This window comes from Schistocerca gregaria, chromosome 1 (assembly GCF_023897955.1).
Source record: "Schistocerca gregaria isolate iqSchGreg1 chromosome 1, iqSchGreg1.2, whole genome shotgun sequence".
NCBI lineage: Eukaryota > Metazoa > Arthropoda > Insecta > Orthoptera > Acrididae > Schistocerca > Schistocerca gregaria.
The window spans coordinates 203,875,898-203,893,101 of record NC_064920.1 but is presented as its reverse complement, the minus strand read 5'-3'; the positions used below and the strand labels follow the sequence as shown (position 1 = coordinate 203,893,101).

The window sequence follows — 17,204 nt, the reverse complement described above, 5'->3', positions numbered from 1 at the left end:
TATCTTGCTCATTTCGTTGCATTTTGCATGTATAATTGAAGTGTATAACGGCAGAAATATTCTTTCAGTTATACAAAAGCTCTTGCATTTGGTTGGCGATTAGGTTAATTGAAGAGTCTGTAAAGAGTTTCATAAATTTTTACATTTCAGGTGCAGGCTATGGCTTGAAAGAACTGGACTGTTTCAACTTCAGGGCATACCTGCAACGGCCATTTATGAAAAATACCGCCTATGTTCGGTGCATTTTGATTCGGCTCAGTTCAGACCACCTCAGTTTGTTGGCGATCAGAGAAAGAAATTAATTCGTAATGCACTTCCAACTCTTTTCAATGGTTCCAACAATAGGAGTCGTCAGAGGCCGAGATTCAGAGGTATATATCAAATTTAAATTTCATATTGAAGTCTGTAAACAGAAGTTTAAGAAGTATCTAGGAATACTTGTTTTCCCTTCATTCAAGTGGAAGTAAATCAAATATATCGCACCGCGGCTAGAAAAGTGAAAAGTCAAACTGCCGTTTGTAGTTTTAGTGAATAATACGTGTGAGGTGTCCCCCAATGAGCTCCAAAAAAACATAATGGAAATTACTGTCAACAATACTTCTTGAAATGTAAAGGAAGCTTGTGCTATTCCAATATAATTTTTTTGGATGTATTCAGTAAAATGCGAATCCTCAAGTATTACGTTTTTTAAGCTGTCGCTGTTTTTGCCAGGGTGTATATGCTGTCAACATTACGGCATTGCTCTACAGTATCATGTGCATGTGCTATATATACTGTTTTGGAAATCTGCATCACTACAAGTAATATGTGAATAATGCTTATCAGAGAGAGAGAGAGAGAGAGTATTTAAAAATTTGGGAGATAAGATACTTACTGTAATGTTGATTCCTCCCCCCGCCCTCTCCAACACCCCTCTTTGTGTGAATCTGAAAATCGAGCTAGAAACTATTTCTTATGTATATTGTGACATTTTTGTATCATACATTTTGTGAAGGGCTCCTTAAAAGTAACCATCAAAATTGTATCACAAACCCTTTTCCAAGGCAAAGTTTTAATTAACCTATGGTTATGAGTTTTATTCTTTAATTCTAGCCTGCAGTGATGAAATTTCTTTACCTATGTTCCCTTTTTCTGGTTAGTGTTGGCCTTTTAACACAATGTACAGTGTGTTAACTTTTATTTGACATACCACTCCCTAGCCCAAAATAAGTAAAAGCTGAATTGAATCGGCTAGGCTAATAATGATTGGTTTTTTGGCTGTGACCATTATTAGGAACTGTGGAGGTAGACGATGTGTGCTGTATTTCTTTATTGCAGTTCACTGTATTTACCACTGTTCCACTTGCAAGAAGAATTTGTATGAATTTTTACTTTTATGCGTGACTGTATTCAGCACTGTTCCGTGAGCAAGCAGCATTTAAACAGAATTTTTATTTCTGAGCGTGTTGTGGCAGCATGAAGTGTAGTTAATGGTGGCAGCACTGCAAGGGCCAGGCATTGCCCCCTCCAAATCATCCTCCCCTCCCCAGTGAACATATCATCACGCCTTGGCCGTCTGTGTGCAGGCTAGGCTTGCGTCTTGCACTCCGTTGCCCCCTTCAGAAATTTGTCAGCTTACAATTAACTCATTGTATTGTCAGTGCTACATTGTCATTCAGTAACCTTAATTTAAACAACAATCCTATGAACTGTTATTTACCTAGCGTACTTAATTGCATCTTATGCACTTCGGCACCTTATCATGCTATTTGTTAGCATTGCGTGCATGTCTTCCTCAAAATAATATGAAACTAAACAAAAAAGTGAATCTATATGTACAGCTATTGTCGTCTCTGAGATCCTGTGATTCACTTTGTATTGAAATAATAGGAAGCAGTGGATCATGTTAGGTGGAACATGGTTAATATTATACTGAATAGGCCTGGCCTGCTGCAGGGTTCAGTTCTGTGATGTATCTTGTTCTTGCTATAAATGAATGATCTATTCTGCACGTACGGTAGCATCTATTAATGAACCTGGGATTGTTAATTTCAAGCCTTGCCTCTCCACCATTAGTCAGATCTGAGCAGTAAATGCTGTTTTTCCTTCCTTCCAGCAGCATACATTCTTTGTATTTTATTTTCTTGGGTGAAAGTAGTTTTAAGCCCTTAAAGTTTGAGATATAATGTCTTTAGTATTTTGTTGGTATGTGATTTCTGTTTTGGAAACAATCATATATTTATTGTTTTTTCAGTTATATCAGAATAACAAACTTAACTCACCAAACTAGTTCCATTGATTCTCATAGACAGTTTTAACAACTGCCCGCTCACACCAAATTTGTCACTAACATTTCAGTGCAGCTAAGACATTCTTACATTCGGACAATACATATCATCAAATTTGTTTTCATCATCACCACCAGTGCATAAGAGAGGTTTCATTTCTTTTTAGACATTCCTACCATTTAATATTTCAGTATAAATACAGCAAATTGATTCATTTCATAGCACATGTATCAACTCTTGTGCTGTACAGAAAGTGGTCACATTTTCTAAATATACTTTAGCAGCAGATTGTGAGTATGACTGAAGTCTTTTAGGAATTTACTTTTCAAATGCATCACACACCACTGTTTGTGTTACATGCAACACTTATATTTCCAATTTAGTATACCAACTGATTGTAGAATGTACTACGTTAACTGAATAATAAACATGGGGATACTGTGACTATTAGTGGCCCTTCACTGTGGAGAATATTCCAAAAGGTAATATTTTGCTGCTCCCATCACCAAATCATCCTAATTTTACTCAATTGGAAAACTATTGGGTGGCCTCCCAAAAGACTTGAATTTGGAAAACAGTATACTTGTAAATGAGTTCTGCTCAAAAGTGTTGTTCTCTTTCCCTTCTCTACCATTTCCTGTTATTTTCTAAAAGAAATATATGGGTATGTTATAAAACGCCTGAACTAAAAAAAATGCAGAATTTCCTCAAAAAATTAAGATAAATATGTTGTCATTAATAATGTAACTTGTAACTCAAAGAATGGAAACTCCAGTTAGGAATATCAACAATGTAGGGGGGAAAATAGACTGTAAAGATGCCACATTAAGTTGCAGACAGGTACAATTAAGACACTACACAAAGCTTGTAGCCACAGTCATGATCTCTCTCTCTCTCTCTCTCTCTCTCTCTCTCTCTCTCTCTCTCTCACACACACACACACACACACACACACACACCATGTTGCTGATTCGTTGCTGATTCCACCCCATGTGATGGTTGCATTCTGGCCGTACTTTTCAGTCGTATATGTAAGTTGTGCTTGCTTTTGTATATGACGGCTGTGGTGGAAGGCTTTGTGTAGTGTCTTGTAATTGTGCCAGTCTGCAGCTTAACGTCCATCTTCGCAGTATGTAGCAATCCATCCTATCCTTTCCTATAATGTAACTTCTATCAGATACATTTTTGTTGACAACGCCTTTTGAATCAGACCATGTTGTCTAATTGTGCACTTCACAAAAAGATATCCCAACACACAGAGATACCTGGATGTAGTACTTCATAGGGACATGAAATGGGATTATCACATACGCTCAGTTGTGGGTAAGCAGGTTGTAGATTTCAGTTTATTGGTAGATTACATCCCATTGTGCCAGTTATTAGGGTTTCTTCATGATCCATTCATGTATGAAGTGGGGGAAGAATCAGTGATTGAATGCCTCTGTGTCAGCAGTAATTATTCTAATACTATTCTCGGGATAGTTTATGTCTGTCTTCAAGAGTCTTCCACTTCGTTTCTTCAGAGTCTCTGTGACTCTCTCCCAAGGGTTAAACAAGTCCTTGGCGATTACTGCTGCCCTTCTCTGTATACATTCAATATCCCCTTTTAGTCCTATCTGGCCTGGGTCCCACAAATGTGAACAATATTCTAAAACTAGTCACCCAAGTCATTTATAAGCGATGTCTTTTGTAGAGCGATTGCGCTGCCCCATATTCTACCAATAAACTGAAGTCTATCGCCAGCTTTACCCACAGTGAACCTATGTGGTAATTCAATTTCATATTCGTACAAAATATTACACCCAGGTAATTGTAGGAGTTAGACGATTCCAGCAGTGACTCAGCAGACTGCTTGTGTCTGTGTATGTGCGGATGGATATGTGTGTGTGTGTGTGTGTGTGTGTGTGTGTGTGTGTGTGTACACCTGTCCTTTTTTTCCCCTAAGGGAAGTCTTTCCGCTCCCGGGATTGGAATGACTCCTTACCCTCTCCCTTAAAACCCACATCCTTTCGTCTTTCCCTCTCCTTCCTGAAGAAGCAACCATCGGTTGCGAAAGCTAGTAATTCTGTGTGTGTGTGTTTGTGTGTTTTGTTCATGTGCCTGTCTGCCGGTGCTTTCCCGCTTGGTAAGTCTTGGAATCTTTGTTTTTAATATATTTTTCCCATGTGGAAGTTTCTTTCTATTTTATTTACATGGGCCTACAGCACAGATTATCCTGACTCACCCTAAAATTAACAGATTTCAGTAGCATGAATAAATGCCACACTGTCAGAAAGACAACGATGTGCGTTATGGTTCTCGTGCCTCAAATGGATTACTGTATGATAAAAGTCAAAACTTAATTTACAACAACTCTTTCAGAAATCCACAAAATACGTTTTTCTGTCAGTATAACTATAACATATACTGGCATCCAATCTAGTTTTAATATATTGTGAGCGAATTGGCATATCTGAAGAATGTGCTGCTGTCTAGTGGCATTTATGCCAAGCGAATGGGAATAAAAGTCTGCTGCAGTGTGCTACCATCTGGTGGCATTGATGTAAACTTGTAATTGAGTGGTAAGGGGTAGCTGTGCATGCTGTGAACTGTGCATGTTGTGAACAACGCATGTTGTTTATCAAACCCGTATTTATTTGGCCCGTGAGGCAATTATATCATGCCAGTTGTGCATGTGCAGCTCCTTAAAATGTGCACAACTTAAGTTATGCTCATGACCCTGATGCCAAGTTTCACAAAGTCTAGAAGAGTAGCAATTTAGCATAGTGCAATAGATTTAGTGTGGTGTATTTCAGATTACTGCATCTATGTTATGATTAACAGTATTCAAAGAAAAATAACCAAATATCCGCAAGGTGTCAAAAGTTTGTGCTCTTATGCAGCAGCCACCACTGGTATTAATGACTCCTAAATGTGCTCGCTAAAGAAGTTTTAGTTAATGATCACAATCTCACCTCTCATCAGAATGATAGTGAGAGAAGAGATACAGCATTTTATGACAGCCAAAACTGTCATACTGAGTAAACTTGAAGTAACAGCCATAAATGCAAACCCACGTCAGGAGGCAATAGAGAATGTTGAGGAAGAGTTGTATCAGCTTTTTAGCACAAATATGTCAGAAAGAAAGGACTCTGCCAATGTGAACTTAACGCAACATCTGTCAAACCACAACCCAGTATTTAACTGACACAGGTACAATCAATTCCTCCATCGAGGGTAACTCCCTGACAGAGAAACACACATTTGGAGACAGAGGACAACACACATCCACTGTGGATGCCCTGGACATGTTGTATGTTACTGCAGAGAAAGAACAACAACTTAGACTACTATGCTGCCAGACATCAACCATTAAATAGTTAAATTCATGTTGGCTAGCTGTAGATGATTATAATTAACTGCGGATGATTATAGTATACAGCCGTTGCTGTGCCGTACTGAAGGTCACTCCCTAGGATGCCATATCCATTACTCAGCATCGTACAGGAGTTCCACCTCCTCGCCCAACCACCCAATTCAGGAAGATGTAAGTGAGGTGATCATCTGTGGAGGTGAGGCTGACACGGATGAAAATACTCCATGGAGAACAGTCACCAAGACTTCAAGAAATCTCACTTCACCTCAGCTCACTTAGTCTTGTTGGTAAAGAAAAACTATAATTTATTAAGACATACTGTTCTGTATAAAAGTCTTTCGTCCTTGAAAATCTCAGAGCTTGTGTATCATTACCAGATGTGTAGCTTACCTTACCTTTTCTTATTTCCTCTTTCCAGTAGAAAACACTTAAAGAAGGGACAGTATACATTACTTTACTGGAACTTCCAGCAGTAAATATTTATTTTATTGTACGTTGTTTGAGAATACTGAGTTATGTATCTGATTATTTATGTTAAAACTTTAATTTTTTGAATACTAAGGAAACTGATCGTTTGACCAGTGTGATAGTCATTCTTTTATTTTTTAGTGAAAGCAGAAAGTACTGGCCATGAGAGGTTTTCAGATGATTTTAATTCCGGAATTGCTGACTGGTCAGAAACAACCGAGGAGCTGCAAATTTTAGCACCTCATCTCTGTCGACTGTGTGCCAATGTATCCGAAGATCTGGTAGAAGTTTTTGGAGAAGAAGGGAAGAAATTGGATCTTTGCAATAAAATACATACACATCTACCAATAATGGTGTGTATCTTTGTCTTTTCAGAAAACATTGAAATCTCTTAACATTATTAGTCTTTTGTCTGTAGTGTATTAATCAGCTTAAATTTTCCAGGTGACAGAACAAGATGCCCTACCAACTAGATGTTGTTGTTCTTGCATATCAAAGCTGGAAATGTGCCATAAATTTGTTGTATCGTGTTTAGATGCTAATTCTAAGCTGTGCACAATTCTTCGTTTGCCACGGACATCTGATGATGAGGTAAGAGCTTTACAGTATCAACTGCAAGAAACTGTTGTTAACACTGATGAGCTGTTAGCCTATGGCTATGGACATTTGAATATAAAGATTTAGTGTAGATGGTGTGTCATAAATCATTTATATATGCAGTTGTTTCATTTTTTATATTTTCATGTTATTATTATTGATTTACAAGTAGGGTAAGCTTTGCTGTCCTGTTTAGTGGCAGAACATAAAACAAAGATTTCAAAACTTCACACACTATTTTTGCTCAGATATGTAAATGGTTTGAAGATTTAATTTATCTTCTCAAGTTTTGTATGAAATTATGTTTACAGAACACTGGCACTTCACTGATGTTGGGAGAACACATTGGACCATTTGAGACTGTCGTTATCGAGAAAGAGAGTAGTTTGGCTGACAGATTTAATGAAGAGGTGGATGTACATCCCAATATAAGTGAGTCCAGTCTGTTAAAAAATGGAACTGACATGTGCAAAAATCAGACTAATTTTGTTTCAAGCAGAGTGCTGAATGATAATAAAAATGACAATATCAGAGGAAGTAATGTAATGAAAGTAGCTTCTCCATATGAAGAACATACGTTTCTTATAGAAGGAAAACAGGAAATGAATAAACAGTTGGTGATTGCCAATGTGTGTTCTTACATTAACTCTGGCAAAAATAAAATAAATAAGAAGAGAAATCTTCAAAGAAAGGTAATTTTGATGGTAAATGGTAGTGTATGGAAATTTGTTCTTAAGCTACAATACTTTTTGAAATTTGCTTGCATTTACACTATCTGATAAAGAGTATGTAGACACTTACTAATGGACATTAATGATGGGGTGTGTCCACCCTTCACCTTTATGGTGGTTTGAACTGTGCCGGGGACACTTGCAATGAGTTTTTTGAATGTCGGTGAAGGAATGGCAGCTCAATGTCGGTGAAGGAATGGCAGCTCATTTTTAAAGAGCCAAAAGGAGAGAAAATACTGATGCTGATGTTGAACACTGGAATCTGGAGTGAAGTAGATGTTCTAACTTATACCAAAGGTGTTCCACGTCTTTCAACATTCCTGAAAGATTGTTTGAAAGACTGTTATTACTATTATTATTATTATTATTATTATTGTCCACAAACCATTGCCTCAGAGACATACCCCATACTTTATAACTCCCAATGGGCAGTCATTGTGCCAGCTGGACTGCTAGTAGAACTTTGGAACTGTAAATGATACATGTTGTGATTTTATTACAACCACCTTGTGCAATCCTTGACAGCCACTGTCTATCAGTACATGTATTCTGTTGGGTCTTCATTTAACTAGGGTTGTTCTTTAGGGTTTCCACTTCACTCGCCAACATTTGGCTTGGGCAGCTTTAGAAGAGTCAAAATGTCTCCAATGGATTTGGTGCCATGCAGTGACTAGCCTACGTCGGAAGACACTTGGGATCTCATGACACATGTTCCATTACAGCTTCTTTACTGAAAAAACAGTACTTCCTGCCAACTGTTCCCACTTCTTGTAATGTCTCGAGACCATTTCCGCATTACATAGTGGTCTCTGGATACTTTGGATCAGATAGTGTAGCGTTTCTCCATAACGTTTGAGAGATGATTATTATTTCTGTTTTCTAATGGTGATATATAAAAACATTTCTCAGACAAATTATCCAGATTTAAAATAAATAAATAAATAAATAAATAAATGTATGAGCTGCAAGAATAACTGTTTGTCCTGTGTAATGAGTATATCTTATTAACCACTACCATATATTAGTTTTTCTTCAAATAATAATCGTGTCATGTTGAAAGCCGAAAAATTAACTACAAATTTTTGAAGCATAATAAATTTGAGTTATAGGTTTTCTGTAGCCTCCTTGAGCTTTTGGTTTGGTACTTTTTATGTTACAATATGGAAATCGTTTTTTTTTACATATTTTTGGAAGATTAGTTAGAAGCTATTGTCATTCTGGTGTGCATACATTCTCTGAAACTTGTGTTTAATATCTTTTGAGTATAGCGCATGTTTGAAACACAACGTCTGGAATGTAAGATTGTTGTTTTTACGCCATATTAATGAAATGTGAAGTTACTTGAGAGTGTGAACTTTGCTTGCAAACAACCTTTATTGTTGATCACTGGTTTTGGTGATGTTTACTATCTTCAGATCTCACTAAAAGCTTATTACATGTATCCTATAGCAGCAGTACAAGTACGCTTTCTAAAACATTGCCAGGTATGTGTGGGACAAGCTGAACAATGCATCAGAAGTAGACATTAAAATTCACAGTCTACAGAGTAATTCACTAAATGTACGTGTCCCATACCATGCCCCCCCCCCCCCCCCCCCCCCCGCCCTCCCCAAACTCCCTTGTGGTTCCACTGGTAAGAGTAGGCCTGAGGTATTCCTGCCTGTCATAAGAGGCGACTAAAAGGAGTTTCACACATTTCAGCCTTTATGTGATGGTCCCCTGTAGGGTTTGACATCAATTTGTCAAAATTTTTCCGAAGTGCGAGCCAGTTGGGGAACGGTGCCTTACGTGGTGCATTGTATCCATTGTGCAATGAGATCTTTGGCCCACTTTTTCGTTGTCGTCGCATTGCATTCCCACCCATTCTCCATCCCTTGGATGAGGACACCTTGCTGGGTGTGTTTTCCACCATGCACTGTGTGGTGTCGCTTTCTGCGTTGAGGATGACCGTGGACTTCTTTGCAGCTCATATCCAGTACGGGAGCCAGTCCGTTCTGGTGGGGCCGCCATGTACCCAGTTGGTTGTAGCCCCCTGGCCACACAGGGATCGCTCTGCTTTGCCTGCGCTGTTAACTCCCCACGTATTCCGAGGGGCATCATGACTCCCAGCAATGGCCATCATGCCAGGACACCTTTGCTGTGGCTGGGTGGTGCCTGTGGGAAGGGCCACTGGTCAGAGTGGGTGGCATCAAGGCAGATGACACGCGATGAAGTGTAGTCCATCATCTCTTGCTGGGGGTGAAACACCAGTAGTCTCTTAAGCGTTCACAAGCTCAATTCAATGCATAGAGTACGGCCCCAAATTGTTCACCTCCCTGGCCACACCATGGGAGGAACGTCAGGCTAAGGATGGCAGCGGATCTTATTCGCCCCAGTACCTTGTATTTTCGAGAGCTGATGGGGAGTCTTTCACGCCGATGAAGCCTCAGTTTTTTGTTGAGCATTTAGAGGACAAGTTTGGGGAGGTGGAGGGCTTGTCCAAAATAAGATCTGGGTCAGATTTGATCAAAACAACATTCTCTGCCCAGTCACAAGCATTACTCGCTTGTGACAAGCTGGGGTATGTTTATGTAACCATCACACCCCATAAGAGCTTAAATATGGTCCAGGGTATCATATGTCACAGAGTCCTTTTTTTGCTGTCTGACAATGAGCTGCGCGCCAATTTAGAGTGGTGATGTGTACATTTGGTCTGACGTGTCTGCCAGGGGCCGAGGGATAATCAGGTTGCCACCGGTGCCTTCATCTTGGCCTTTGAGGGAGATACATTGCCCCAGAAGGTCAAGGTGATGGGCTATTGCTGTGCTGTCAAGCCCTATATCCTTCCCTCGATGCGGTGCTTTAAGTGCTGGAAGTTAAGCCATATGTCTTCCTGCTGTACTTCCAGTGTCACATGTCGCGATTGCGGATGCCCATCACATCCCAATACTCCATGTGCCCCGCCTCCCATCTGTGTGAACTGCGAGATCACCATTCGCCTTCTTCTCCAGAATACAGGATTCTCCAGACACAATGGAAAATCGTGGAGTAAAAGACCCTGGACCGGCTGACCTACACTGAGGCTAAGAGAAAATTTGAATGCCTACATCTTGTCTGTATGGCATCATCTTACGCCGCTGCTCCAACAGTTCTGGCACCATCAGCTCCTCCAACCCCAGTCAAATCTCAAAGCCAGAAGACTACACCTGCCCCCTTGATGGTGCGGACCTTTCCCTCCCTGTTGCTCCTGCACCACCTACTTCGGGAGCAACACCCCCCCCCCCCCCCCCCCTAACCATCAGGGACGTCTGTCCCCACTTGTAAGCTGGAGAAGTGTGAGTCTTCTTTGGCTTGTCTCGCTGCAAAAGGGGAAACCCCTAAGACCAAGAAAATAGCGGTGGCACCCTAAGACCAAGAAAATAGCGGTGGCACCCACACCACCGCTACCTACAAGCTCTGCGTCTGAGGATGGGGTGGAGATTTTGTCATCCACTAAGGACCTAGATCTCGCCAGACCCTCAGGCACAATAGATATAGACTGCTCGGCAATAAGTCGGTGGCAGCGGGTGATTCTGAGGCATAAACTACTTCATTGAATGTTCCATGCCTTCCCAGTCTAATGATGACTTTATCCTCCAGAGGAATTGCGGCAGTTATTTCCACCACCTGGCTGAGCTACGGCAAGTATTAAGCTTTACACCTGCTATCTGCGTTGCCCTCCAGGAAACCTGGTTCCCGTCAATTCGGACCCCTGCCCTCCATGGCTATAAGAAATATTACAGAAACCATAACAACTATAATATTGTGTCAGGTGGAGTTTGCATTTATGTCCTAAACTCAGTCTGTAGTGACCCCTCTTGAAGCTGTGGTTGTCAGAATGACAATGCAGGAAATACCTGTCTGCAATGCATATCTTCCTCCAGATGGTGCAGTGCCCCTGAATGTATAGCTGCACTGATTTATCTACTCCCTAAACCTTTCCTACTTCTGGGAGATTTTAATGCCCATAACCCTTTGTGGGGTGGCACTGTACTTACTGGCTGAGGCAGAGATGTCTCAGTTTGACCTCTGCCTCTTAAATACTGGGGATGTCACACTTTTCAGTGTGGCTCATGGTAGTTACTCGGCCATTGATTTATCAATTTGCAGCCCAGGACTTCTTCCATCTATCCACTGGGGAGCATATGATGACCTGTTCGGTTGTGACCATTTCCCCATCTTCCTGTCAGGGCCGGGTGTCAGGGCCACGGATGCCTGCCCATATGGGCTTTAAACAAGGCAGTCTGGGAAACTTTCACCTCTGCTGTCACCGTTGACTCTCCCCCACACGGTAACATTGATGCAATGGTTGAGCAGGTGACTACGACAAATGTTTCCGCAGAAAATGCAATCCCTCGCTCTTACTGATACCCCCAGTGTATGGCAGTCCCTTGGTGGTCCTGGAAGTCACTGATGCAACTTAAGAGCATTGGCGAGCTCTACAGCAGCATAAGCAGCACCTTATCCTGGAGCACCTCATAGCCTTTAAATGGCTCCAACCTATGAAACGATGGAAGCAGGAGTGTTGGGAGAGATTAATCTCGACCATTGAGTGCCATATGTAACCTTCCCAAGTCTGGGCAAAGATCAAAAGTGTTTTGAGATACCAGACCTCAACAGGTGTTCCCAGTGTTACCATAAATGGCGTGTTATCTACCGACGCAACTGCAATTGCTGAGCACGCTCCTTGAGCCTCTGCATCCAAGAATTACCCCCCAACCTTTCGCACTTTCAGATGGCGGCTGGAAGGGCATGTCCTCTCATTCACTAATGCCACAGTGAATCCTGTAACGCCCCATTTACAGATTGGGAGCTCCTCAGTGCCCTTGCACATTGCTCCGACACAACTCCTGGGCCTGATCAGATCAACAGCCTGATAAACGTCTGTCATGTGACTACAAGTGACATCTGCTTGTCATCTTCAACCGGATATGGTGCAGTGGCGTCTTTCCATTACAATGGCGGAAGAGCACCATCATTCCGGTGCTCAAACCCAGTAAAAACCCACTTGATGTGGATAACTATCGGCCCATCAGCCTCACCAACGTTCTTTGTAAGCTGCTGGAACGTATGGTATGTTGGCAGTTGGGTTGGGTCCCGGAGTCATGTGGCCTACTGGCTTCATGTCGGAGCGTTTTCTCCAGGGTCTTCTCTACTACAGATAAACTTATGTCCCTCGAGTCTGCCATCCGAACAGCCTTTTCCAGATGGTAACATATGGTTGCTGTCTTTTTTGACTTACGTAAAGCATATGACATGACCTGGCAACATCATATCCTTGCCACATTGTACGAGTGTGGTCACCGAGGCCCGCTCCAGATTTATATCCAAAACTTATTGTCACTTCGTACTTTTCGTGTCCTAGTTGGTGCCTTCCACAGTTCCATCCATATCAAGGAGAATGGAGTCCCACAGGGCTCTGTATTGAGTGTCTCTATTTTTAGTGGTCACTAACGGTCTAACAGCAGCTGCCGGGCCCTCCGTCTGACCGTCTCTGTATACAGGCGGATTCTGCATTTTGTACTGGTGCTCCAGTACTGGTGTTGCTGAGTGTCACCTACAGGGGGCCATCCACAAGGTGCAGTCATTGGCTCTAGCACATGGCCTCCAGTTTTCAGCTGCAAAGTCATGTCATGCACTTCTGTCGGCGTTATACCATTCATCTCGACCTAGAACTTTACCTTCATGATGATTCACTCACTGTAGTGGAGTCATATAGATTCTTAGGACTGGTTTTTGATGCTTGTTTGACTTGACTTCCTCTCCTTCGTGAGCTGAGCAGAAGTGCTGGCATCACCTCAATGACCGCCGTTGCCTGAGCAACACCACTTGGGGTGCAGATTGCTCTACGCTGCTGGGGCTCTACAGAGCCCTTGTCCAATCCCGAATTGACTATGGGAGTGTGGTTTATGGTTCATCAGTGCCCTCAGCATTGCATTTACTCACCCCAGTGCACCACTGCAGTATTAGACTAGCCACAGGAGCTTTTAAGATGAGTCCAGTCACCAGTGCACTGGTGGAGGCTGGGGTCCCTCCGTTGCAGATCAGACGTACACAACTGCTCTCCAGTTACGCAGCATGCATTCATAGTTCTCCTGAGCATCTGAATTACTGTCTCCTTTTCCCACCTGCGGCAGTCCATCTCCCGCATCGGCGGCCCAGGTCTGGGCTAACGATTGCGGTTTGCTTTCGGTCCCTTCTCTCTAAACTGGAGTCCTTCCTTTTACTACCTCTACTTGCGGTCCGTTCACGTATGCATCCATGGTTTACACCTCGGCCGCAGTTACGTCTGGACCTGTCATGTGGCCCTAAGGAATCCGTTAACCCTGCGGGTCTCTGATGTCACTTCCTCTAGATTCTTAACGTGTTCTGGGGCTCTGAAGTGGTTTACACCAATAGCTCGATGGCTGATGGTCACGTAAGCTTTGCCTATGTTCACAGCGACCATATTGAACAGCATTCCTTACCCGATGGCTGCAGTGTATTCACTGCAGAGCTGGTGGCCATTTCTCATTCATTTCAGTATCTCCGTTCATGCCCTGGGGAGTCTTTTCTTTTATGTACTGACTCCTTGAGCAGCCTGAAACTATCGATCAGTGCTACTTTAGTAGCGTCCACCCAGGACTCCATCTATACCCTGGAACGGTCCATTTGTTCAGTGGTGTTCATCTGGATTCCTGGTCACGTCAGAATCGCAGGAATGAACTTGCTGACAGGCTGGCCAAATAGGCTACACAGAAACCACTTCTGGAGATGGGCATGCCTGCAAGTGACCTGCATTTGTTATATGCTGCAAGGTTTTTCAGCTTTGGGAGACGAAATGGCAAAATAACAGTACGCACAACAAACTAAGAGCCATTAAGGGGACCACGAATGTGTGGAAGTCCTCGATGACGGCCTCTCGCAGGGACTCCATGGTTCTCTGCCAGTTCTGCATTAACCCTAGCATTACCAACGTATTTTTTGTTACATGTAATACCAACGGGGGGGCCTCAAAGGCCCATAAAGAAGACCACAATTTATTTTATCATAAATCAAGTTTATTTACTTCTGATACCTCTAATAACAATTCAAAATGCTTAGACATTGTTTTTGTATACTGGATAATAAAAGATGTTATTATAATAGGAATAAAATGAACAAATCACGAGATTCAGTTTATATATTGTTTGGGGTAGTGTTTCAAAATAGTGTATTCTTATAAAAACTACTTTTTTAATTTGATACACTACATGAAGCAAACAAAATTTACTGTCTCATTCTGCAACGCATTTTTCACACAACACTGTCTTCCTGCAGTGTTTCCCACAGATGTGTTTGTGGCACTGAGAGCAGGTAACAGTTGACTTTCCCAGCTTGTTGTACTTGATCTTTTTAGATGCAGCTTCTTGGCAGCATAGGTGGCACCGTCCACGTGTTCCTGGTTCTGCTGTTGAGGATGATGGTTCTACAGAGCAGCTGAGCTTCCGTTGTGTGATGCTTTCCATTGCCATTATTACTGGCTTCTGAAGTCCATACAAATTTTGTGCCCGTTTATCTACTTGAGATCTTATTAGTTCGAGACCTAAGTTAGTGATAAAAACCCTTCTGCGGCTTAGCAAATTCTTTTTCCAATTCGAAAAGTTGAGGAGGAAGAGTGAATATGCATTTATTGCTGCTATGTCAATGAGTGTGTAGAAGAGGGACAAATGCCATCTTCTTGTTCCTCTCTTTGTGCTGTAGTGTCTTGCCATCTGGTCTATGGTGTCCACACCTCCCTTTGTAGAATTATAAAAAAGACTTATGTTAGTCTTTTTTGAGTCTTCATTCAACACCCCTTCTGAGTGATAAGTTGAAAGCATCAACAGCAGTCGCTTTGGCTTCTCGCGGACTAGCGTTGATGCAAGAGTAACTGGTGGCCTCTGTGTCTGAGGGTCAGTATAAGCAAAGGTGGAAGAGTGTAAACTGCGGCCAGTTGTAGTCTTCAGCTCTTCAGGTATGTGTCGTCTGTTAGACTGTAGGGTGCCAACAAGTGTGAGGTGAAAATCATTCCATAGAGTCTCAGCAAGCTCCACTGAAGTATAGTACCGATCTGTGGTAACATTACGGCCTGATTTTTCAATAGGTTTTATTAGTCTCTTTACAATTTCCATCGGTCCATTTGAATGCTTTGTATTTCCTGACTTGCCTGTATAGATGTCTATGCTGATCACATATCTAGTCTCAGAATCAGACAGCATTCGAATTAGAATGCGGTATTTTCCAGGTTTTTCTTTTAGAAACACCTTGAATGGACAGCGACCACGGAACAAAGACAACATCTCATCCACTGTTGTATGTAGACCAGGAATGAAATACAATGGAAGTGAAGAATTGAAGCTTTCAAAAATTTCCCTCATTGGAGCAAACTTGTCAGTCTGGCGACGAATTTCTCTTGTGTTCTTATCATAAAACCTCAATATTTTTTTCAATTCGAAAAATCGGGTCCGACTCATTGATCCATAGCACACTTGTTGGCCCTGAAGCAAAGACCATAAATCTTGGACAGGTATCTTATTGTCATGACTTGAACCCATGATTAGCAAGAGTCCTATATAACAAAATAACTCATCTTCATCTGTGTGCTGAATACCTAGTTGAGAAGCCTCTTCATTTGAGTGTAGTTTTATTAGATTCATAATTTGAGGTGTAAAAAAAGAGCTCTATAGCCTCTTTCGGAGACGCAATTCTTCCTTGTTGTCCTAGCCCCATTCTTTCTCGCACTATATTTTGTACAGAACACCAATATTGTCGAGATGGCTTCGTAATATACTCTCGTCCACTTTTTGCAATGAATTTATCACATTCCGTATCATTATCATCTGGTGGATTGGCTTCAACCTCATCTTCATTCTCAGACGATGAATCAGTTCTAATTTCTTCCACATCATCATCCACTTCACTTTCCTCTAAATCTGATTCGTTCAAAACTTCTTCTAGCACTCTTTCAATGGAACTATCATGTAAACGTTGTCTACTCATGTTGCTGGTTCAACAACAGCAGAAACACTGAAAATAACAATGGTCCGCTTCATAATAATATGTCTGAAGGCAACAATGCCAAAATTCGTGTCATGGTAAGAATTTGAAACGAAAGACTCAACCTCGTAAATCTTTCCTTGCTATTACCAACGGGTGGGCTTCTAAGGCCCACAGAGAATTAAATCAAGTAAATGAATTTTAATTACATTTTTATTCCGAAATTCTGTAATGACTCAATAGTACATTCAATAACAAACAATTACCTTTGCTTTCAAGTTTATATATCAAAGGGTGTGGATACAACATAGAAAAACTGAGTCAGTGGCCCTACGAGGCCCCCCCCCCCCCCCCCCCCGTTGGTAATTTGGTAATGCTAGGGTTAACCGTGCCTGGGCAACTCTCGGCTACCCTCTACGCCGTGAAGTATCGATGTGGCACCTGGCACCCGGTTGACAGTTGCCCGTCTTCTTCTTCTCTGTCCTTTTTTGACTGCCCTGTGACGTCATCTTCGGTTGCCGGACTCGTTATCATTGATTTTAGCAGACATCTCATTGGCTGATTTGGTTTTACATTTCATCCGTGAAGATGTGTTTTATTATTTGATCAGAGTTTCAGCACATGTCCTTTGTCCCTCTTGTGCTTTTAGGGTGGAGGTTTTAATGTGTTGCACAGTGGTTAGATTTTCCTTTTTATTTACGTGGTTGGTCAGCCACTGTAATCTGCTTCCTTATTTTACTCTCTTCTAACTGTTTCTTGCATCTCTCTGTT

General features: G+C 41.7%; 1 protein-coding gene across 2 annotated transcripts in view; it reads left to right on the top strand.

The window, feature by feature from the left end:
* The window catches only part of LOC126336885 (zinc finger protein 425-like), a 36,057-nt gene that overhangs the window by 284 nt on the left and 18,569 nt on the right, over positions 1–17,204 (top strand). For both annotated transcript variants that reach the window (XM_050001009.1, XM_050001000.1), the window contains exons 2-5: positions 151–371; positions 6,232–6,443; positions 6,535–6,681; positions 6,999–7,379. In XM_050001009.1, the coding sequence (XP_049856966.1) occupies positions 151–371; positions 6,232–6,443; positions 6,535–6,681; positions 6,999–7,379 (961 nt within the window). The remainder of the gene's footprint in view (positions 1–150; positions 372–6,231; positions 6,444–6,534; positions 6,682–6,998; positions 7,380–17,204) is intronic.